This window comes from Pygocentrus nattereri, chromosome 5 (genome assembly GCF_015220715.1).
Source record: "Pygocentrus nattereri isolate fPygNat1 chromosome 5, fPygNat1.pri, whole genome shotgun sequence".
In the NCBI taxonomy this organism is placed as follows: domain Eukaryota; kingdom Metazoa; phylum Chordata; class Actinopteri; order Characiformes; family Serrasalmidae; genus Pygocentrus; species Pygocentrus nattereri.
Genome location: NC_051215.1, coordinates 4,055,324 through 4,079,760, shown reverse-complemented (window position 1 = coordinate 4,079,760; position 24,437 = coordinate 4,055,324). Strand labels below are relative to the sequence as shown.

Genomic DNA, 24,437 nt, shown 5'->3' with positions numbered 1-24,437 from the left:
GTGCTCTAAAAAGACAAAACTGACCATAAATGTTGCTGAAATCTGACTGAATTGTGGTTTATTTGATTTGATATTCAGTTGTTGACTGTATGAGATGCTGATATTCCTACTAGGCTACTTCAGTAAACAGTACATGGCACTGAATCATGACGCAAATTAGACATTATGATTATGATGTTCTGGACCTTCGCTTGAGGAAATTTTCAGTACCTGGACCTTACTGAATTTTAATTAAAGACCCCTGCTATATAAAATCATATACAACACACTCTCCATCAATCTGAAGAACCTTTTCACCATGTAAACAAACATTTAAACATGCAAATGGTTCTCTAAGGGTCTGTTTTGTCGTTACTAAAGAACCTTTGAAGAACCATGTTTTTTTAAGAGTGTAGCTGATATTTTATTCTTCTCATTGCCACTTTGGCTCAGTGGTTTTAGCAGCAGTAACATAAACACATCATATTAGTGATTAAACTGTGTGATGGCATGATGTAGGGGTGACACCCGAACTGACCAATCCATGCTCTGCGTACTTACATGTTATTTTACAGTAACTCTGGCTGGACTGGTCAGCCGTGAGGAAAAGTCCCATTCAGCTTAACGAGAAGCTGTAGTGTAAACCTGACAAGCAGCATGTGGTGTTTAAAGCTGCCAGCTAGCGAGACATAGTTATGGTTGTAACCTGCACCACTAGCAACTATAGCAATGAGTGATTTATCACTGCTGTCGGAACACAAACCTCGTATCTCCACAAAAGGGAAATTTACAGGAGAAGGAAAAACATTCTTACCGTTTAACGGAAGTAAATGGGGAAATATATTTTTCCAAGCAATTATGAACCGTTTCTGTTGGTCTGTTCATCATGAAAGTTTGGCACCACATAAAGGGCAACTGCCTTTTTCAAACTGTCAAAAAAATGAAAAGCGACGGAAATTGAGACGCGAGGTTTTGTCCCGACAGCAGCGAGATGTTTCTATATATACTGACATAACATCAGAAACACAAAGTCCAAATCAGCAAAGGCCTTTCACACATGCACAACACACATCTGACGTGAAGACTGAACTCCAGAATTAAAACCGTCAAGAAAACTGAGCTGTGCGCTAAAATTTCTCATGAATAAAAAAAAAAGAACAGATTGGTGGGCGGAGCATGGATATGACAGACGAATATCAAAAATATTGGCCCTTATTCATCAAAGATGTGCTGAAATGAGATCATGCAGACTTCACTGACAGATGTGTTAATCGCCAATCCGGCAGATGTTGCGTAAAATTGGCAGCTTTATAGTTGAACTGCCTAAAAAATGAGATTTTCAGTTAAATAATCACAATTATTGTCAATAACGTTAACACCGATAACTGCACACAGCAATCCCAGCACTACAGTGGATGTGTGTCTTCTTTATACTGATGTACACAACTGCTGTGATTTTCATTTAAAGACTTGCTTTAACCCGGTGTGCATCAACCCTGGTCCTGGAGACCCACTGCCCTTCACCCTGCGCTCCCAACACACCTACTCAGCTCTTCAACAGCCCATTCGGCCTGGAGAAAGCACTACAACGTGCAGGGCAGTGGCCATTTAACTACTTAGATAGTAAATAACTACCACCAATAAACACAACACAGCTTTCCTGGTACAGAAGCAGGTCACACACTACAAGATCACTTAAGCTGTCAGTGACAATAATCACACTACACACACAATCACATCACTTCATCTAAAGGAAGCAAAGGTATTTTGTTATTTTAAACAGTAGATTTGAAACTATAAACTTATTGAAGTTGTGGTCAGAAGAGGGGGCAGTGGACTCCCTGCTTGATCCCCCAAACTCCACCTGACGACAACCATTGGCTCATGAGCCTGTTTGCTTGAATTTAATACATGCCACGTGTAAATGATGCATGTGAGGGCTAATTGGGATGTCTGTTAAATTATATGCGAATAAGTTATTTGTGTGCAGACGTTGGTTCCCAAGTCGGCGTTTGTTTTGACGCTGATGCGGAGCAGTTCGGTTCAGGGAGGTCAAATCTGTGCTACTTTCTACACCACTGTGATGAATAAGGGCCAGTGAGTCGTCATATCGGGGTTAGATCAGCAGACTGAGCTCAAAACAGCCACTGAAAAGTCTTTACAGACACAAAAAGTGTACAAAATACAAAAGCTATGATAAGTATGCTCATCTTTTCACATTCGGACAGCAACGTCATTGCATATGCTAATCAGGCGATACAGGCTATTTACAGACAGCAGGTCAGTGGTTGCAGCTGTACCATGAGCACAGTTTTCATTTGGTATTGAGATTTTTCGTACCTTGGCATTCCTGTTTTTTTGTTGCTCATCGTTCACAATTTTACTAAAACATTTTCCAACAATCTGCAGAAATGTGCGCTTAGCTCAAAAATGTGTAGCACCTCTGGCACACGGGCGGTTTTACATTCAGACAAGGTTGCACTGCAGCTGCTGCGCGTGTAAGATGTACAGTACAAGTCACAGGTTTGGATTTGAAATGAAAAAATTGTATTTGTAATTTTAAAAATCAGTTGAAAGGCTTAAGCTTAAACATTTGTGCTTGATATTATCGTTTAGATTTATGACGGTGTTGCTCTTTGCAGGTTATGTCATACTTTTGATGTTCATTATTATCCTTTAACATAATAATAATAATAAGGAGGACCCATCATCAGGAGACCTGGCAAAATGTTTGAATGATACTGTAAGTGATGCTTTCTGTAAATGATGGGTTTTTTCCCATCACACCCACACAGAAAAAACAAACTTCTCCAACGTGTGTCGCACCAAACTAGAAAGGAAACATAGTTACATTCTTGGATTTTACTTCTGAAATTCCTAAACTTCTAACGCAAAATTCGGAAAAATGCACAAATTTCTGAATTTCAGAAATTAAGTGTAATAAAATTTCTGCATTTCTGGATTTTTCTGAAAACAGCAGTTTTAAGTTTAGCAGATAGTTCTGAGAAGTTACAAATGTCCAGAGAAAATTCCTGAAATTCTGGGCAGTCTGAATTTTAAAATTGTTGAAATTCACTGCAATCTAAATTTCTGAATGTCTAAAATTTCTAAAATTCAGTACAATATGAGTTAGTGCATTTCCAAAGCTGATCAAATTCTGCATGAGCTGAATGTTTCAAATTCCGCACAATCTGAGTTTCCTGAACTTCTGAAATTCTGCACAAATTGCAAAATTTCTCATTTTCTTGGATCCATTTAGTCACTTCTCCCTCAGATGGTCCTTGTAGCAAACTTCTCTATTCTGGAAACAAACAAAGTGGTCAGCGGGGTTCCCCAAAGTCAAACAGAAGGGGCCAGATTGAGTGGACATGCTGGTAGGGTAATGAAACAGGATGATGTAGTGCAAAGCTGATTTACAACGTCAGGGTCTTTTCGGTGGGCAGTGTCTGAGATTTGTCTGAGATGCATTTGGGTCAGCCCTGGCCATGCTGCTCCTCCACACTCTGCACGAGGCGCTGGGCCACTGGACTCTGGAGCTCACGGACTGGGTTGGCGTCCACTGGAGAGGTGAATCGGGGGTCAGCGCACTGGGCTGACATACGGCTGCTGTAAGCTGTGTTAGCGTCCAGCATCTCCAGCAGCAGATCATACAGCAGAACCACGTTCTTCCTCTTCATGTTGGAAAGGTGCTCCATGCCTTTGTTGCTGCAGATGAGAAGAGAGAGGCTTTCATAGATACTGTACTCATATCTAATAATAATATTTCTCATATGTCTTAGAATAGAACTACAGTACTGTACAAAGGTCTTAGACGTCTGAGTGAGATATTGTTTATATACACACAAACACACACACACACACACACACACACACACACTATATTTCCAAAAGTATTCAATCGTCTGCCTTCACACATATATGGAATCAAGCAACATCTCATTCTTAATCCATAGGGTTTAATTTGATGTCGGCCCACCCTTTGCAGCTATAACAGCTTCAACTCTTCTGGGAAGGCTTTCCACAAGGGTTAGGAGTGTTTATGGGAATTTTTGACCGTTCTTCCAGAAGCACATTTGTGAGGTCAGACACTGATGTTGGACGAGAAGGCCTGGCTCACAGTCTCCACTCTAATTCCTCCCAAAGGTGTTCTATGGGGTTGAGGTCAGGACTCTGCCAGACCAGTCAAGTTCTTCCACACCAAACTGGCTCATCCACGTCTTTATGGACCTGCTTTGTGCACTGGTGTGTTGGAGCTTTTCCCCCAGTTTTAATATTTTTGTCTCCAAAATGTGTGAAAGTACAATTTCACACACACACACACACACACACACACACACACACACACACACACACACACACACACACACACACACACACACACGTTGCAGTACCTGAGATGGCGGATGTGTGACAGCAGCATTAGGAGGTGTGCGAGGCGGGCAGACTGCTGCTGCATGGACAGGCCTGTTCTGGAGATGGCCCAGACCAGAGAGTCTGTCACCGAGTCCAACAGCCGCAGCAGCTTAGACCTGCTCTCCAGCTCTGAATCCGTCTCTGCCGAGGTCATGTCTAAGGAAAACATACACACCGTGATATTTTACCATCTGCCGGATGCCTGTATCTGCATTCTTCTGTGATACTGGAGGGCCGATCAGGGAGGACAGCAGATACACCAGCCTTACAGAAAACATTCAGAGAGAAAACAATCCAATACGCTGCTTTCAGTTTACTGTTCCATCTGATGTTCAGCCAGACACCCAGTTTACCCACTCTTTAACGGTCAAATCACCAGCTTTTCACAGTGCAGCGACGACTGTCTAATGAAATCACTGATCGTGTTTACATGACTACATTCCGATCATAATCAGATTTCTGCAGTTATCTGATTATTCGATTATTCAAATGGTCATGTGAACAGCATATTCTGATTTCTTAGATCAGAGTAATCTAATCTAATATTTTGCTGCTTTTTGGTGTGTAAACACACTCTACAGCTAACCTTAAAATAACCTTTTTCTGCAAATGTTGACAAATATGAAATGAAATCTGATAAAGAGCTGGATTTCAGCTCAGTGCTGATAAACTCTGACTTCTTTCGGATTTCTCAGTCTGCGCATGTGTGAAAACACCTATGGAGTGACGTTAAAATCCAAATACACTCTCAGCGAAATGAAGGATTTAAACAGTCTTCATCTTCTAGATGATGTATGTTCATATTTGCAGGTAAATTGCATTAAAACATTTTTAAAAGCTGCTGTGGTATGAAGTTTGAGAAATCTGACCACTGTCTGACTCATGTAGACCCCGTGTTTCCCCTTTACCTGATTACTTAAGTGCATGTAAACACTTCCATCAGGTTACTGACAAAACCTGATTTCCTGCAGTTATCGGATTATTCAGTGCATGTAAACTCACTTGTTGACAACACGCAGCAGGTCTATGACCCATGACGTCGAAAGCAATCGGTCTGTTCATATGAATTACTTCTCACTCGCAGCTCATAGATACAATCCCCCCCAAACCCCCCCGGAGCACTCAGACTTACTGGAGTTGAGCAGGATGAGGGCTTTGAGGCAGACGTACTCCTCCTTCTGCAGCCTCAGCTCTCTGAACCTGGAGGAGCCGGCCAGGAGCATGTCAAAGATCTCCATAATACCCTCCACACAACTCCCCTCATCCCTGGGGGGGGCAGGAAGGGGAGAATGAGAATGAGTGAGGGAGACAGACAGAGAATGAGAGAGAGAGAGAGAGAGAGGGAGAGAGGGAGAGAGGGAGGGAGAGAGGGAGGGAGGGAGAGAGAGAGAGAGAGAGAGAGAGAGAGAGAGAGAGAGAGAGAGCGAGGGAGGGAGAGAGAGAGAGAGAGAGAGAGAGAGAGAGAGGGAGGGAGGGAGAGAGAGGGAGGGAGAGAGAGAGAGAGGGAGAGAGAGAGGGAGGGAGAGAGTGAGAGAGAGAGAGAGAGAGAGAGACAGAGAGAGAGAGACAGAGAGAGAGAGGGAGGGAGAGAGTGAGAGAGAGAGAGAGAGAGAGACAGAGAGAGAGAGAGAGAGAGAGAGAGAGAGAGACAGAGAGAGAGAGAGAGAGAGACAGAGAGAGAGAGAGAGAGAGAGAGAGAGAGACAGAGAGAGAGAGAGAGAGAGAGAGAGAGAGAGAGAGAGAGAGAGAGAGAGAGAGAGAGAGAGAGAGACTTTTCCACATAATGCTCACTGTGTTTACTCTTTGAGTTCACGTCCAGCATGAATGTGCTTTTAAGCCATGTTTGCTATTTGAATATCCACTGATATTTAAACCCTAACTAGTCAGGGTGAAGGTTAGGGTTAGGGCCAAGATTAGGATAGGATTAGGTTTTGGGTTGAGGTTAAGGTTAGAGTTAGGATTAGGGCCAGGGTGAGGGTTAGGATAAGGTTTTGGGTTGAGGTTAAGGTTAGTTTCAGGATTAGGTCCAGGGTGAGGGTTAGGATAAGGTTTTGGGTTGAGGTTAAGGTTAGTTTTAGGATTAGGTCCAGGGTATCAACAGAACATCTATAAGATATTTACTTCAGTGTACTCAGATGCTGCACTGCTGCTACTTCACTGACATGTTGTTTGTGTTACTGAAAATCTATTTTTTAATCTACAAATACAGTTACTCAACTCTTTTGTACGCTGGGTCCAAACTGTTCACTGCTACTGTGTTTTCTCCTTCCTCCCCTTGATTTTGTGAACGGTTCCTCTACACAGAACACACTTCTGCACACTTTGATGCACAATTACTGTTTATTTGCTGAATTTAACACATTGGAAGGAAAAAAAACAAATATGGAAAAATTATACAACGTTTTATTTTTTCCTATATGTCAAATATAGCAAACATACAGCAACTGTGCAATAAAACTAGCAAGTGTTAACACTTGTTTTTCACTTCGAAAATCAACAAAATGAGGAATTCAAACTTCTGCATATGTCCATATGTTCTCTTTGAGTGAATTAGAACAGAAGGGCAGATGACAGCTTAATCAGGGGAAGTGAAGATATCAGTATCAGTGGTTTGTTTGTAAGACGTGGCCTTAAATTGTCACTGAAAATTCAAGGAAACGGCACACGCACTCACACTCACTGTAAGAGTGGTGGAAAATAAGCCTGTGTTGTGGGAACAGGCCAAGGTTACTAAAGACCTTAGTGATAATCTCCGTGGAAGACTAACTCCTCAACACACACAAACACACACAGACACACACACACTCACTCACTCATGCATGCACCAATCAGGCATAACATTATGAGCACCTCCTTGTTTCTACGCTCATTGCCCAGTTTATCAGCTCCACTTTCTGTATAGCTGCACTCTGTAGTTCTACAGTTACAGACTGTAGTCCATCTGTTTCTCTGATACTCTGTTACCCTGTTCTTCAGTGGTCAGGACCCCCATGGACCCTCACAGAGCAGGTACTGTTTGAGTGGTGGATCATTCTCAGCACTGCAGTAACACTGACATGGTGGTGGTGTGCTAGTGTGTGTTGCGCTGGTCTGAGTGGATCAGACACAGCAGTGCTGCTGGAGTTTTAAACACCTCAGTGTCACTGCTGGACTGAGAATAGTCCACCAACCAACAGCGTCCTGTGGGCAGCGTCCTGTGACCACTGATGAAGGACTAGAGGACGACCAACACAAACTGTGGAGCAGCAGATGAGCTGTCGTCTCTGACTTTACATCTTCAAGGTGGACTGACAAGGTAGGAGTGTCTAATAGAGTGGACAGTGAGTGGACACAGTGTTTAAAAACTCCAGCAGCACTTCTGTGTCTGTTCCACTCGTACCAGTGCAACACACACTAACACACCACCACCACGTCAGTGTTACTGCAGTGCTGAGAATGATCCACCACCCAATTAGTACCTGCTCTGTGAGGGTCCATGGGGGTCCTGACTTCTGAAGAACAGGATAACAGAATATCAGAGAAACAGATGGACTACAGTCTATAACTGTAGAACTACAAAGTGCACTGGAGCTGATAAAAACAAGATACACTCTTTATAACACATACAATGCATTAAAACGGCTGCATATAAAATAGATGAGCATAATCAAAGCGTTATCACTGGTGTTACATTTAATTTCGATGAATAGCAGATAATCAGAAGCATCTTACAGGCACACAGACTCAGGCAGGATTATTCTGAAGGCCTGTAAATCGTTCCAAAGTGCCACCGGGTTTGGCCTCCCGCCACAGCTGGCTGAAAGCTTGGCCATAATTAACTGGATAGCTGGTGTTTTCAGCTCAGTGATTACTCAAGGTCTTTTCAGCCCTCATGAAAACTTGCATCTTATCTCTTTCAGAGTCTCATTACGAGTGCTATTTGGGTCCAGTGCAGTGCACACAACAGTCCGCTAGTACGTGTCTCTCATGCCTAAATAATTAAACTCAAAATGTGTCACTAAGTAACTTATATTAAATGAAAAACATTTAATACAAGTGAAAATGAGGATTTTAGTGATTATGTTTCAGAAATATAGGGATTTTATCTCAAATATTACTAAATAAAAGCTATTTTAAGACAAGCCATGCCCAAATGTATCTTTTCCTACATAGAAATAATATACAGTCATATGCAAAAGTCTGAAAATACCTGATCAAATGACATTTAGTTGATCTTCTAAGTGAAAATAATCACACATCTGCTACACTGAACACGCCTATACATGGCGTGTGCTAATTTTAGAGCAGTTTCTCTTTATCTGCTTTGAACATGTTGAACATGGAGGAAATTCTAAAATACGAAACCTAACATGTGCCATGACTTTTGCACAGGTCACATTGTATGTTTTATACATTAAATTCAGCAAATAAACATTCCAATGTGCAGATGTGTGTCCTCTGCGGAGGATGTGGGGATTATCTGCACATAGAAAATCCACAGAATGTCATTTGCCCTGGGGCGCCCAAACTTTTGCAGATGACGGTTTATCAACTTCAAGTTTAAGTATAATAATTTGTGTCATTTCTATCGTGTCACATCAACTAATTTAGCTGTAAACATAATGTAGTGTACATCAAATTACATGATTTTTGATGTGCAATTGATTCAGCTATATTGAATATTCAATTTATTGTTTCATCCATCCTTGAGGGTTCATCAGTATAACTTGACCACCTTGTTTGCAGTGTTCTCAGACAACAGGTATCGAGTTCTGATGTCAGAAGGCTGAGGCTTGTGGACAGAGAGTGTAGCTTCAGTGTGATGGACAATAATATTGCATTCAAATTACAAGGACATTGTGTAAGTGAAAACACACCATGCACACACTGAGGCTCTGCCGGTGTGCAGCAGTGCTTAGTGAAGCAGGTAGCCTGACATGACTATGTGTCACGCATTCCTCCAGCAGGGACTCCAATTCCCAGAATTGATTATTGATTGTCATCACCTGGTTTGATAATCTTGTGAGCTGTTTAGTCAATTTCATAAGCCTGGGTTTCATAATCTAGTTTAGGCCAATTGTGACTTATTGCTTCTGTCAGAAGAGATACTACGCTTTTCGTTTTACAGTTTGTTTTTCTGTTTATGGACCATTTTCCTGTGTATTTCAACTCTGCCTTCCTGCCTGATCCCTTGGAAATTGTTATGACGGTGTTTTTTTTAGTTTTGCACTGTTTTGGATTTGACCTTGGCCTGTTTTGTGACAATGACTTCTCAACTTCCTCAAACTAGTAAAGTCACTGTTTTTCTTTGCAGTCCCTCACGTCTGACTCCTTCTGTCAACATGCTTACAATCTAACAACACTACTGTCCACATGTGCAACTCTTTTCAATCATTTTCTTTATTTTCATGGTTTTATATTGTTTATATTGACAAATCAGTGAGCAGTGGGTAGCACTGTCGCCTCACAGCAAGAAGGATCTGGGTTCGATTCCCCAGCCGGGCAACCATTCTGCGTGGAGTCTGCATGTTCTCCCTGTGTCTGCATGGGTTTCTTCCCACGGTCCAAAGGCCAATTGGACCCCTAGGTGTGTGTGAATGTATATGTCTGTGTCTGCCCTACGATGGACTGGTGACCTGTCCAGGATGTATCCTGCCTTACACCCAATGACTGCTGGGATAGGCTCCAGCTCCCCCTGTGACCCTGCAGGACAAGTGGCTTAGAAGATGTGTGTCTGTGTGTAAGATTGATAATTAATGGCTTTATGAGAATGTGGTAACTGTGCATGCTGTTTACCTAGTTTGAACAATGAACTCTGTTATGTTGGGCTGGCGTTGTATGTAGCCTATAGCCTTTTGATGTTGGTCCCACTGACTTGTCAGATCAAAGTTCTAGCCGTAGTGATGAACTTATATTATTATTATTATAATAATATTATAATAATAATACAAGTCCATCACCACAGTTAGTAGTGGCACAACAAAATAAATATTCCTGCCGAGGTGGGAAATCCTGCTATAAATAGCTTGGCCAGCTCAAGCTGGTTAAGCTGGTTGGCCAGCATAGGGAACATATGTTTTGCGTTTGATGGTCATCTAGTACGATGAGCTTGAGCAGGCTGGTCGTCTAGCCTGACCAGCTTGACTTTATTGGTTGGCAGACCAGGTAAACCATCAAACTTAAATAAAAACTTAACAAAGTCAATCTACCAGTTCAATTAGCTGGTTAACCAGCATAGGGTATGTTTTTGTCTAGTCCAGCTGGATGTCTAGTCCAGCTTGTCAACCACCGACCAATTTAGACCATCTGAAAACATCTGCAAAAGCTGGTCTTAGCTGGTTCTGTCATGTTTTCTGGTAAATGTGCAATGGAAACCAACAAAACTGATTTTGTGACATGAAAATAGCTCAAATTAGCACAGTCTTGCAGGATGACTCTTCAGTCATTATAATGGCACGATGGTGCATTATGTTGAGTTTTTAAAACCATTTTCACATTTCGGAGTCCATTATTAGAATTTTCAAAGCGCCTCGTAAAACCAAACATACACCGCTTTCCGTCTTACCCCAAATCAATCAGCCACATGAGCCAGTCTATTAGAGATTCCTTAACAACTCAACATGGTTTGAGGCAAGAAATATACATAGTGCTAATAAGCTTCCGTTATCCGTCAGCTACATTAGCAATGTTTTGGCTAATTGATTGCATCTGACGTAAATTTTGAATTTTGTTTATGTAATTTTTTGTGAAAACATGAATGTTTTTTTGTTTTTTTTAATATACAGAGGTCAAAACAATCCGTGCTTTCTGGAAAAAGGTATCAGGCCTACAAATCATATTAGCAATGAGGGAACATGAACTCTTTAAAATCCCAGACATTCGAGGTTTATTATTCAGTAACTACAGGGAGTTCAGTGCAAACTGGCTGAGCTATTCTTAGCTTACAGAAGTGTATAATAAAACTTGCTGCTGCACTCTGAAGATTTAAAGGGTTAAAAAGGGAAACTGCTTTGCAAAGAAATTTCTAGTTCTACTCATTTCAAGGTTTGGTTTGTCACAACAGGACTGAAGGCCTTTATTCAGTTCAAATCAGTGCAATTCAGCTTGATAATTAGCAAATGAGGCCGAAGTATAAACTAATAGTTTGGTAAAAAATCGAATTTACACAATTTCTCTCACACCCCCAAATAGAATGGATCGACCAGGACATGTTCGGTGTCTTTAATTTGGTGTCTGAGGTTTGATTAATTTGCACAAAGCACTAATTCAGCTTTTACCTATTTTTATTTAACAGTATGCTACACAGTGTCAGAACCCACATAATCAAGTCTCCCGAGTTTACTTAGCAGCTGGGCATGGTCTAAGGCCACTGTGTGATGGCTTAGGCAAGCGGTGTTAACTGGTGGGCTATAAGATTTCAATAGTATGGCACCAAACATGTCTTGACTTCGTCTGGGACACTATTGTTATCTAATTTCTATTCTTTTTCTTCTTCTTCTTTTCTTTACCCGATTTTCTCCCCAATTTAGGCGTTTTCAATTCCACCTGCTACTTAGGACTTCCCCAATCATACGATTCTACCAATGCTGGGAGGGTGAGGGCAGCACAGGCTTCCTCTGAGACCTGTGAAAGCAGCCACCGCAACTTTTCACGGGACAGCCGAACGCGCTCGGAGGAAAGCGCCAACCGCCAGATCTGTTACGTCAGCTAACAGACGCCTGCAGTGACTAGCATCACATTAAGTGATGGGGGGTGAAGGGGGGCCATCCTACCCACCCAGAGACACCGCAGCCAATTGTGCTCTCTTTGACTCCCGGCTATGGACGGCTGTAGCATCACCAGGGATCGAACTCGGGATCTCCTGATGACAACGCTTAGACGGTTGCACCACTCAGGAGCCTGATTTGGTCAGAGCCGACTGAATTTCATGATCGAGCCGAATTTCAGCTTCTTTGGCCGTTGTACGCCGTGCAGTGTGAGAGGGGAACAATGTCTGATTAACTGCCCAAACGAGCTCTGATTGAGCAGTCGGACAATCGGCTGGATTTCTGACATGTCCACAGCTCCTGAGAAGTCCATGTATGTGGCACCAGTGTCCGTATACGATGACTTTGCTTTCAGTACACAGTGTGGCACAATTTAGCTGTAGCAGTTTGTCAATGGCTGAATCCCAAATGGTCCCCTACTTCCTATGTAGTGCACTAAGTTCTGGCTTCTACACCAAAATAGTGCCCTGTTTGTCCAGTATGGAACTGTGCACACATGGCTGAATCTCAGAAGGCTATTTGTTAGACATGTGATGTACTTTATGGGTGCAGGAGCAACTATTTTAATGTGAGGTGCACTATGTAGGGAGCAGGGAGCCATTTGAGATTCAGCCAGTGTTTAGATCAGGTCATCGGAGGCACAGCATGTTGTTTTGACTAAAACAGCTTTATTGTAGTCAGGGCGTCTGTAAGGGCTGGGTTCATGTGCTGTGTGAGCAGCCACGTCGCATCATGTCAGTCAGACTGAGTGTTTTCATACAGTATGAATCGCAGGCTTTGGTCCTGCACAGCGGGCAATTCAAACATACAGCGTGAGCCGTCAGCAAAGAACAAGATTTCTAAAATCGCACAGCGCCTGCCGAGCTTTACTCATCCCACAGTTTCCAAGATATCAACACTGCTCCGACTCCAAAATGTTTGGGCTGATCATAAATGGTGTGCTTCAATACAGTGAACGTACAGTTTCCAGACAATTATAGTTAAATGTTTTTTTCTGAGAAGGAATTGGGTGAAAAAGTTTGTTCACCCCAATTTATGGCAAGTCCATTAGTAACACTGTATAGCAGCCATGTAGCAACACCCTAGAAACCACCTGGGATACCATAGCAACCACTTATCAACACCTTCGTAACCGCCTAAAATGCCATAGTAACCATTCAGCAACACAGCGTTGTACCTGTTGAGTTTGAGGTCAGGGGAGAAGATGAGTTTTCCTGGATGATCTACAGATCTCCACATGAGACCCAGCATCAGCACCTCCAACCAGCAGCACTCCAGCAGCTGCACCTGTAGAGGCAAGCTCAGCTCCACGAAACCTGCAGAGGAGAACAGGAGCTCAGGGTCACATGCCACTGGTTTTATAGTAAAAAGGCCATTTGGTTATAGTTAATGTATAAAATTGAGCTGATAGTCTTGCACAGTCTTATGACAAATCATTAGGAAGATGTGAAACATAAAGACTTGTGTCTAGAATGATGGAAAGCAAGCTACAAATACAGGCTGTATTGATTTTATTTATTTTGTGATGTCACAAAATCCAACATACATTCTGAACACCTCCTTGTTTCTATGCTCATTGTCCGTTTTATCAGCACTGCTGGGTCTGATCCACTCAGACCAGCACAACACACACTAACACACCACCACCACCAGGTTAGTGTTACTGCAGTGCTGAGAATGATCCACCACCCAAATAGTACCTGCTCTGTGAGGGTCCATGGGGGTCCTGACCACTGAAGAACAGGGTAACAGAGTATCAGAGAAACAGATGGACTACAGTCTGTAACTGTAGAATTACAGAGTGCAGCTATACAGTAAGTGGAGCTGAAAATGGACGTTGAGGGTTATATATATATATATCATATAAATCATTCCACACTGTTAAAAGCTGCTGTATGTCTGTCTTTAGACAGAACCACAAACTCTGAAGGCGCTGAGTCACATGATCACCCGCAGGATCTTATTAAACACACGGCACACTCACTGAGAGCGTGATGAATGCTGGTGAACAAGAATCATACAGGAAAATGTCTGGACGAGATGATGTTCTCCAAAGCTGCACTAACACACCTGCACAGTCCTGCACTGCTGAACCGCAGCCTAATGAATCTCTATTACCACAGCAATCTGGCTTCAGTCTGTGAGAATCATTTCACCCAGTTTCAGCTCACTTAACACTCCCACTGACATTCACACAGCGTCTCCAGGAATATATCATCTTCCACAGCCAGGACAGAATTGGCCGTTTCAGAAAACTGACCAATCTGAGAGAGTCTGGAAACCTGCACGACGTAAAGGAACAGTCTGATCAGATTAACACTCAGCTCGGGCATGACCGGTGTCTAAAGCTACTTTCTCACTGGGAGCTACAAAGCTAATGCAGATAACAAGCAATAGACACTTATAGCCCACCAATTAGCATTGTGCACCCGGATACGCGAAAGGGTAGGCCAATTCTAGCCTTCATAACTTCAGAACGGTTTAAGATCCAAACATGATCCACATATCAGAACATTCAGCAGACCCGCCCCTCACTAGCAAGTGTGATGCCATCGAGCTGTGACGTCAGCTTCAGTGAGAAGTTCGGCTCGGAAGATCACCTAAAATCTTGATATTATTGCTCTTCGGCCTTCATATTCCAATAAAGGGCTAAAACAGCGACATGATTCACAATCAGATCACTCATCAGACCCTGCCTCACCCACCGGAGTGATTTCATCTATCTGTGGCCCTCCATCAGCAATTAGTCCAGCTCCAAAATCACCCAAAACCCACTCGCTACTGTCATTACATCTCTGCTTTTAGCCCTTATATTATAAACAAGGGACATTCAGTTTACATTGTTTTTGAGTATTAAAAATATCTGATATTAAATACGCAACTCAATCTGTAATTAAAAATAAAGCCTCTCGTGCTGTGTAGCAGAGTTTTAGCACTGAGCATGAATCCAAGAGGACAGAACATCAATAAAAACAACACGTCCATAATAACCAACAGAATGAATCACCATCAAAATTACACATTATTAGACACTCACGTTAAATATTATTAAAAAAAATACAACATTTTGCAGGCGCTTGGTACATTTTTGATCATTAATGACCCAAATTCATAGGGATATCAAATTTCTGTCTGCATTTACATTTTCACCCTCTAAAGATTGAAATATTATGGGGCCAGGAGTTTTCGGATCACGTCACACGTCTTTACCTCAGCGGCACATGGACTAGAAAACAAGGTCATATTAGAGCGGTTCTAGCTTCACTCCACTGGCTGCTTGTCTGAAAGATGATGTTCAAAATTGAGCTTTAAAATATCATACAGAGCTGCTTGTGCTCAGATATATATATACACACATACATACATACATACATACATACAGCACTGTGCAAAAGTTTAGAAAACAGTTTTGCTTAGATTAGAAATCTAAGCAAATTTTTAAACAGTTGACCTCAGCAGTGAGTTCATCACAATATACATTAGAATAAAGTCGTATTCATAATTCAAATAAACAAACAATAAAAAGTAACAAGAATTTCTTGGGTCTGTATTTTTCCTGGACACCTTCACAGCCGCTACAGAGACACGTTAATATCATCAATTACACCATGAGCTCAATTTACTGAAGCACTGATTGATAAATGATAGTTTATAGATTATTATTTAATTATATATATATATATATATATATATATATATATATATATATATATATATATATATATATATATAAATATATATATGTATATATATATATAAATTATTAATTAATAATCTATAAACTTCATTTATTCAAATATTAACACTTTTCTCAGCAAATAAACAAACTACACAAATAGATTGAGATCCCTCAGGAGACCATCTGCCACCTCATCAGGAGCTGCCCAGGCGTTGTAGGGAGGTCATACAGGCACGTGGAGGCCACACACAACACTGAGCCTCATTTTGACTTGTTTTAAGGACATTACATCAAAGTTGGATCAGCCTGTCGTGTGTTTTTCCACTTTAATTTTGTGTGTGACTCCAAATCCAGGCCTCCGTTGGTTAATAAATTTGATTTCCATTGATGATCTTTGTGTGATTTTGTTGTTGTCAGCACATTCAACTTTGTACAGAACAAAGTATTCAATGAGAATTTCATTCATTCAGATCTAGGATGTGTTATTTGAGTGTTCCCTTTATTTTTTTGAGCAGTGCATATGTATTACGTCTGGGAATCCACCACACCCTGGACCTTTCAATGCAGTGTGCAATGATTCCTTAAGTATAGTTGAGTAAAATTGCTTAATTAATCTAAATATCTAAGAGCACTGACCACCAGCGTAGAACAGATGATGCAGGTCCTTGTATGATGTTTGTGTGGGTTTTATGTACCAAGAGAAACTCATTTTCACTTTTTTATTCTCTCTTTATCCCTTAGAATGAAACAGACTGTTTTTGTTTCTGTGCCTTTAAGACAGATCTATGTAAATGAGGTCTCTTCTGATTAGCTGCTCTGTATTATGCATCATTCAGAACGCAGAACAGGGTGAAACACTCCTTATAACTTCAGCGTAAACTGGCAGGGCTACACTGCCGCAGGCTGAACAGGCAGATGTTTGTAAACGTGTTGGTTTTTGTGACATCACAAAAACAATGAATGTAATGCCCATAAGTGAGCTGAACGGCTGGGAATGAACAACATATTTTGAGAACATGAACAAAGACTGACCTGGTATCTTCTTGGCCCAGCTGATCATAAAGACGAGCTCTTTGTCAGCGAGGTTTGTGAGTGACATCATCATGCTGGCCTCAGTGAAGGGCTTATTCAGCTGCTGTTTCAGGTAAATCTGCGGCGGCTCTGCGTCCAGCATGCAGTGGACCAGATGCTCGGGGGATAGGCTGGACCCCGCGTGGCCCGAGAGAGAGAGGGAGAGATGGAGGTGGGGCTGCTGATGCCGCTGGGAATGAGCTCTGACTCCTGCGACTGCAACGGAGCCATCCCGGACGTGAGGAGCCCGGCGGTGACGAGGCCCTCGATAACTGCACCGCTCTCTTCTTACACCTACGAGTAAAAACACGCCGTCACAAAGCCTCTTCCTTCATTCAATGGACTTCACTGCTGGACTGAGCTTATGAGAAGACTAACGTGCAATTTAGCACATTTACAGGTTTCTGCTTATCCCGAATGGAGCCGACCAGCCAAGGCACGTTTGGTGCCTGAAGTTTCTTTAGCTTTGCACTGGAGCTTCGAGGCTAAGTAATGGAAGCTAATAGCTCAGCTGTTAGCATTGTGCTAACTGCTTTTCCAAATCATCTCACACTCGTTCCAGTGCTGCACTATTTAAGGGGGAACGGGAAAGTTCAACACGAAGGCCAGCTTATATAATAAGCCAACTTCGGCATCATCCTTCTTACTGTATTTTGGGAAGTGGTCATTTTTACGTGCATTAAGGTCAAACGTGATTCACACATTTATAGATTCGATGATGTGAGATCGCGATCGCAATTATCAACTTGACATGTTTGGTGTCTGAAGTTTGCTTCTTCAGTTTTGCACTGGAGCTATGAGGCTAACAAGTAATGGAAGCTAAAGGGGGCAGTCATGGGCTGGAGGTTAGGGATCTGCCCCTGAAACCAGAAGGTTACTGGTTCGATCCCCAGGACCGACAGTCCGTGACTGAGGTGTCCTTGAGCAAGACACCTAACCCCCAACTGCTCCCCGGGCGCCGTGGATAGGGCTGCCCACCGCTCTGGGCAAGTGTGCTCACTGCCCCCTAGTGTGTGTGCATTCACTTGTGTGTATGTGGTGTTTCACTTCACGGACAGGTTAAATGCGGAGGTGGAATTTCCCCATTGGGGGATCAAAAAAGTATCACTTAATAGCCCGCTGTGGCATGGACCCCGTACACAGACCTTGGCGAGGACGGCAGGGAGAGAGCTGCAAATGTGGAGGGGGCGGCGCACAAAGCTTCCCTGACGGACGTGACTCACAGGAGTGACTGCGGGAGGAGGATGATGAAGATTCATATGCTAGAGTTTGTTTAGACCAGCTTCTCTCTAGTACAGCCTTTCCTTCTGCAGTACAGACAGTGACTCAACACAACAGGGTGAAATAAAAACCCAATGTTTGTTACTGAGAAGTAGTGAAAATTAGATTAACACTCACTAAAACTGTTTGAGCTCATCTAACTGAATAAATGTAACTAGTTAGGAGTTAGCACACCGCTAACTGGTAGACTATACACTTCCATTAGTTGTTTTTAGCTTCATTAGCCTCGTAGCTCCAGGGTAAAAGTAAAAGATGCAAACTTAAGACACGAACCAGGTCTTGGCTGATCGACTACATTTGGGCTAAACTTGTTTTTTTCCTCTTTAAATCTGTGCTTAGTGCCCTCATCTCCATCTACATCAAAGCTACCATACCACACTTCATCATGCCCACTTCATAGCACTTGCGCAGCCGGCAGGCCTGGCAGCTCTTGCGGCGGTTTTTGTCGATCGTGCACTGGTTGGTGGCTGGACAAATGTAGTCATTGTGTCCTGAAACAAAAAAAAAATCAGCGTTAGGCCAACATAAATACCACAGTCCTTCACACGGAACACTCTTAAAGATGGTTCTTCAGCGATTCTTTACTAAAGACGTGCTTCTACATAGAGCCATGAACATTCAAAGAACTATTTGCATTGTTAAAAGGTTCTCTGCATGGTGAAATGTTCTTCAGATTGCATGTGGTTCTATGTAGCACCAAAAAAGGTTCTGCTATTTTTGCAAGGTCAAGCTTGTAGCTATAGAAGAACCCTTTTTGGTGCTCTGTAGAACCATTTTCAAAAAGATTCTATACAGGACCACATACAACTCATTCTCCATCAACCTGAAGAACCAACATGCAACAATATAACGTCGCATTTAAAAATAAAAATGATCTCGAGCAAAATGTTTTTTTATAGAACCTTGATCACTCAAAGAACCCTTTGCATGATTAAACGGTTCTCTACATGGTGAAATGGTTCTTCAGGCTGATGGAGAATGTGTTGCATATGATTCTATGTAGCACCAAAAAGGTTTCCGCTATTATTGCAATGTCAAGTTGGTAACAATAGAAGAACCTGGTGCTATACAGAACCGTCTTCAAAAAGGTTCTATATTGAACCACATACAACAGAACATAAGAAAATACCAATGTGCCACAATATAAAGTTGTTAGAATTAAAGGGTTCCGCATCATGAAGGGGTTCTTCACATTGATGGAGAATGTGTTGTACATGGTTCCATACAGAATCAGGGACATTTCCCAAAACGGTTCTTTTATTGATGGAGGCTTGACATTGTAACAATACGAGAACCCTTTTGGCTGTTATACAGAACCCTTTCCAAAAGAAAAGGTTCTATATAGAATCACGTACAGCACATTTTGCATCCATCTCCAGCCTTTAATAATGCCAATGGTTCCTCGAGTGTTCATAGTTCTATACAGTACCATTTTCTTTACTCTTGAAGAACCACTGCTTTGAAGGCTGTAAGAACAGAATCTCTAGTACAAAGGTGTGATCAGTTCTGTGGTTTAAGAACGCGTCATGAATCTGACGCAGACTTTTCTTAGGACCTTTCTCAAGAACACATTTAAGAAAAAACGTAGGAAGATATTGGTGAATGAGGCCCAATATCAGCAAACAATACAGAATGGAAAAAGTTAGCGACCCCTGGCAAAGACCTTAATCATCCCTGTTGGTGCAAGTCCTAACAATGTGCAGGTGGAAAATTCATGGAATTGTCCCCAGACAGTGCGTCAGGCAAGATTTCGCTCAGATAACTGATAAGAAAGGTCCAAAAATCCAGCAGTCACTCAAAAAAGAGTTGCAGGATGACCTAAAACCAGCAGGAACAACAGGCAATGCACTAGACCACAATCATCTCCATTCCTGCACCACACACAAAACCCATCTGCTAAAATAGAAGTGCAGGGATGGACGTCTAAAATTTGCACATGCTTTTTTAACACAAATCAGAAGCCTTTTGGAACAATGTGTTCTGGTCGGACGAAATAAAAAAATACAACCCTATTTCCAAAAAAGTTGGGACGGGGGCGTGTACCACTGTGTTTCATCACCTCTTCTTTCAACAACACTCTGTCAGCATTTGGGAACAGAGGAGACGCTGCTGTAGATTTGAGAGTGAAATGTTTTTCCATTCTTGTTTGATACAGGATTTAGCTGTTCATCAGTTCAGCGGTCTTGTTTGTCGAATTTTCCTTTCATTATGTGGCGATTTTTTTTAGTGATGACAGTTTTAGACTGCAGGCAGGTCAATTTAGCACCCAACTCTTAATACGGAGCAATGCTGTTGTAGTACACACAGAATATGGTCTGTCACTGTCTTGCTGAAATAATCAAGGCCTTCTCTGAAAAAGACGTCGTCTGGACGGCAGCATATGTTGTCAAAACATATATATTGTTCAGCATTAATGGTGCCTTCAAAGATGTGCCAGTCCCCCATATAATCATTAATACTGGCTTTTGAACTGTGCACTGATAACAAGCTGAGTGGTCTTCAGCCCGGAGGACACTGTGTCCATGATTTCCAAAAATAATTCAAATGTTGATTCGTCGGACCACAGGACACTTTCCTGCTTTGCCTTCATTCATTTTAAATGAGTTCAGGCCCAGAGAAGGTGGCAGCGTTTCTGGATCCTGTTTATGTACAATTTCTTCTTTTCATTTTTGAGTTTTAACAGCATTTGTGGATGCAGTGATGAACTGTGTTCACAGACGGTGGTTTTCAGAAGTGTTCCTGAGCCCATGCAGTGATTTCCACCACAGAATCATGTCTGTTTTTAACGCAGTGCTGCCTGAAGACCCAAAGTTCTTGGTTAGCCAATACTGGATTTTGGCCTTGTCCCTTACATACAGAGATTTCTCCAGATTCTCTGAATCTTTTAATGTTATTATGTACCATAGAAGATGAAAGGCAAAAGTTCTTTGCTGTTTTGCGTGAGAATTGTTTTTCTTGAATGGTTGCATTATTTGATCGTGTGGTGAGCCCCTCCTCATCTTCACTTCTGAAAGACTCCACCTCTCTGAGATGCTCTTTTTATACCCAGTCATGTTCCTGACCCATTGCCAATTAACCACCAGGTGTTTTTTTTTTAGAATTCCACAACTTTACCAGCCTTCCGTTGCCCCCCGTCCCAACTGTTTTGGAATGTGTTGTTGGCATTAAATTCAAAGTGGGCAAATATTTTTCAAAAAACAATAAAATGTCAAATTTTTAGCATTTGATATGTTGTCTTTCTACTATTGTCAGTGAAATATCGGGCTTAATCATTTGCACATCACTGCATTTTGCTTTTATTTACATTCTGCACAGCATCCTAACTTTTTTGGAAAAGGGGCTGTCCTAGGACTATTAATTAGTGATTGAATACTTTTTCCTGCCAACGTTCCTTTCAGAACAAACATGATTACTCGTTTCCCCCAATGTGTACTTTACTTGCGAAACACCTGCCAACTCCCACTCACTGTCCAATTTATGAGCTCCACCTGCCTTACAGCTCCGATGTGAAGGTGTACAGTTACAGACTGGGGCTCGTCTGTCCAGGCACAGTTTATCAGCCCCCGTCTACCACATTCATCACTGGTCAGTTTCTGACCACAGGACCACTGTTATCCAGACATTGTTTGGGTGTGTATGGTGCTGGTACGATACAGCACTGTTGCTAAGTTGAGAGAAAAACAACCAGACAAGAGCTGCTCTATGGTCAGAAACTAACCACTGACTAACAACACAAGTGGTTTCTGACACAGCAGCCAGTGAGTCTGCTGGTCGTGTACCTGTAGCAGATCTAATGAATAATGATAATAGTTGAAGGTCATTTTATGCCTGTTTTCCTTATTAAGGAGAAGCTCGAAATCACAGCAAAAAACAAGTGGGCAGTAAAATCTGAGGAGAGAACAAAGTGCACTGACCTTGGCTCCTCTGGGATCTGTGATTATAGTGTGTGTGTGTGTGTGTAGTGTGCAGGGTTCGAAATAAGGGTAGCTAAGGTTTCTGCTGAATTATGTAACAGGACAGAACAGCCATACAATCTAAGTCAGCCTTGCAAATCCATGAAGAAGAAGAGATGTAGACCCTTTCCTTACTGTTGAGTAGAGATGCAACTGCTTGCTGTGAACATTTAGACTGATAAACAACCATTTGTTTCCTCTGAGAATCATAAAACCAGTGCATGGAAGTGTGGATGCCCAACATTTAACATGGGAAGGATTACACTTTTCCAGCTGTTCCCTTCCTTTAGTGTTATTATCTTTTAATGCATGCAAAAAGTTAGCACTGCCTGTGCTATCCTGGGCTCAGGAAGGACACCGGAGGCAGGAAAAGTGTTTGCAGCAGCCATATTCTTTCATTTTCACCGATAACAAACAATAAACAACTCACAACCTGGCCACGTATCAGTGGCTTCAAATGAAGCTTTTCTGTCTTTTTCTCACTCGAGCTTTAAAGCTTCTCCACCCCTCTCTGCTCTTTTTTAAAAGGTGCTCACGCTGCACCTGAGCACCTGAGCCGAGAGGGAACGAGAGCTCGTCGCTCCGCCTCTGCCACCGCCCTCGCTCTCCGGCTCAACCACCAGGTGTGGGATCCAGGAGACGGGACTCAGGACCCATGCTCTGTCCCCCACTCCCTCGCAGCCTCGCCCCATTGTCTTTGCAGAGTTTCATCTAGGCTCGGAGTTTGTGCCCCGCCTTCCTGCCAGCTCTCGCGTCCGTCATCAGGGTCCAGGGGACGGGTTCATGCCACAGTTGAAAACCTCAAATTTCGAGCCAGAGGAAGAAACTCTCTCCCACAAAAACACTCAACTTTTCTCAAATTCATTGGAATTCCAGCCCTTTTCCTTTTGCTACAAGATGACATCATCTTCCAATAAAATCCATCTTCCAAATACTGTCTGCCTTACAGCAGCTGTTGAAGGCCAGAAGGAGGTTATTCAGTTCTGTAGCCGTGTGGAGATGCTGACCAGACTTTCAGGTGCACCAGCCACAGAGTTACAGCTGCTCAGGAGAGAAGGGTCTGTCTGCAGACTGCAAGACAGGGCTAGAACCGCTTGGCCAGATAGAACAGAGTGGGTGAGCTGACCAATGAGAGCACACTGGGCTCACTGGGAGGCTCCGCACTTAAAGACACAGGAGCTCTAACAGAGTGTTTCAGACAGAGGGTGAATAGAGATGTACAGAATGAGAAAAATAAATGTTTTCTAGAACACTGAAGCAAGTGTACACCAAATTAAGACTGTGAACATTGAACGTGAGCATCATAGGTCCCATGCACACTTTACATCAGACAGTCCATGTACGTCTGTCTGCAGAGCGTCTGAGACTGAAACTTACTGAAATACCACAGAAAGCTCCTCTACAGCGTCCATCTCACACCTCAAACTACAGCGCCTGCCACTAGAACCAGCCCCTGTTAGCAAGCTGCGACAATCATGTGTACCGGCTTACGCAAAAGTTTGAGCGTCCTGGTGAAATTAAACATTTTGTGAAAATAAGTTCACACATGTCGAACTTAAATTGTATGAATTACAGAAATGCATTTGACCAAACTTTTGCATACGACTGTGTATTCAAGAAAACCTGAAATCCAGGCTTTTTTTTTGATATTCTACAGTGAGAGGTCAGCAAACTCTAACCGCATAGATCCACACAGTGCCAGTCCATGAAAAGCGATTGGCCGAGATGCACACAAGAAAACTTTCGGGCTGTGTGAACGCTGTTTTACCTTGAATGCTCCTCTTGAAGAAAGCCTTGCAGCCCTCGCAGGACCAGACGCCGTAGTGATACCCTGAAGCGTAATCACTGCACACCACGCAGAAATGCAGGTCAGATTTGGTCATAACAGTGGAGGAAGATTTGTTCATGACTTCATCAGCGTCTTCCAACTGCTTCCCAAACAACTTCCCATGAGATAAAGTACTGCAGAGAGAGAGAAAGAGAGAGAGAGAGAGAGAGAGAGAGAGAGAGAGAGAGAGTGTGAGAGAGAGAGAGAGAGAGAGAGAGAGAGTGTGAGAGAGAGAGAGAGAGAGTGTGAGAGAGAGAGAGAGAGAGAGAGAGAGTGTGAGAGAGAGAGAGAGAGAGAGAGAGAGTGTGAGAGAGAGAGAGTGTGTGTGTGAGAGAGAGAGAGAGAGAGAGAGAGAGAGAGAGAGAGAGAGATAGAGAGAATATATATATGTATATATATAAATTTAACTTCTAACATTCATGACAACAAAGCACTTTATAGTTATGGTTCATTTTATCAGCTCCACTTACCATACATTATTATATATA

General features: G+C 42.4%; 1 protein-coding gene across 3 annotated transcripts in view; it reads right to left on the bottom strand.

Annotated features, from left to right (window-relative positions):
- Positions 1 to 2,503: 2,503 nt before the first annotated feature.
- esr2b (estrogen receptor 2b) overlaps positions 2,504 to 24,437 on the bottom strand; it is a 51,639-nt gene continuing 29,705 nt past the window's right edge. For all 3 annotated transcript variants that reach the window (XM_037538604.1, XM_037538603.1, XM_017724244.2), the window contains exons 3-9: positions 23,890 to 24,083; positions 18,543 to 18,659; positions 16,849 to 17,181; positions 13,315 to 13,453; positions 5,525 to 5,658; positions 4,371 to 4,548; positions 2,504 to 3,684 (exon numbers count right to left, since the gene is read on the bottom strand). In XM_037538604.1, the coding sequence (XP_037394501.1) occupies positions 3,453 to 3,684; positions 4,371 to 4,548; positions 5,525 to 5,658; positions 13,315 to 13,453; positions 16,849 to 17,181; positions 18,543 to 18,659; positions 23,890 to 24,083 (1,327 nt within the window). In that variant the 3' untranslated portion in view covers positions 2,504 to 3,452. The remainder of the gene's footprint in view (positions 3,685 to 4,370; positions 4,549 to 5,524; positions 5,659 to 13,314; positions 13,454 to 16,848; positions 17,182 to 18,542; positions 18,660 to 23,889; positions 24,084 to 24,437) is intronic.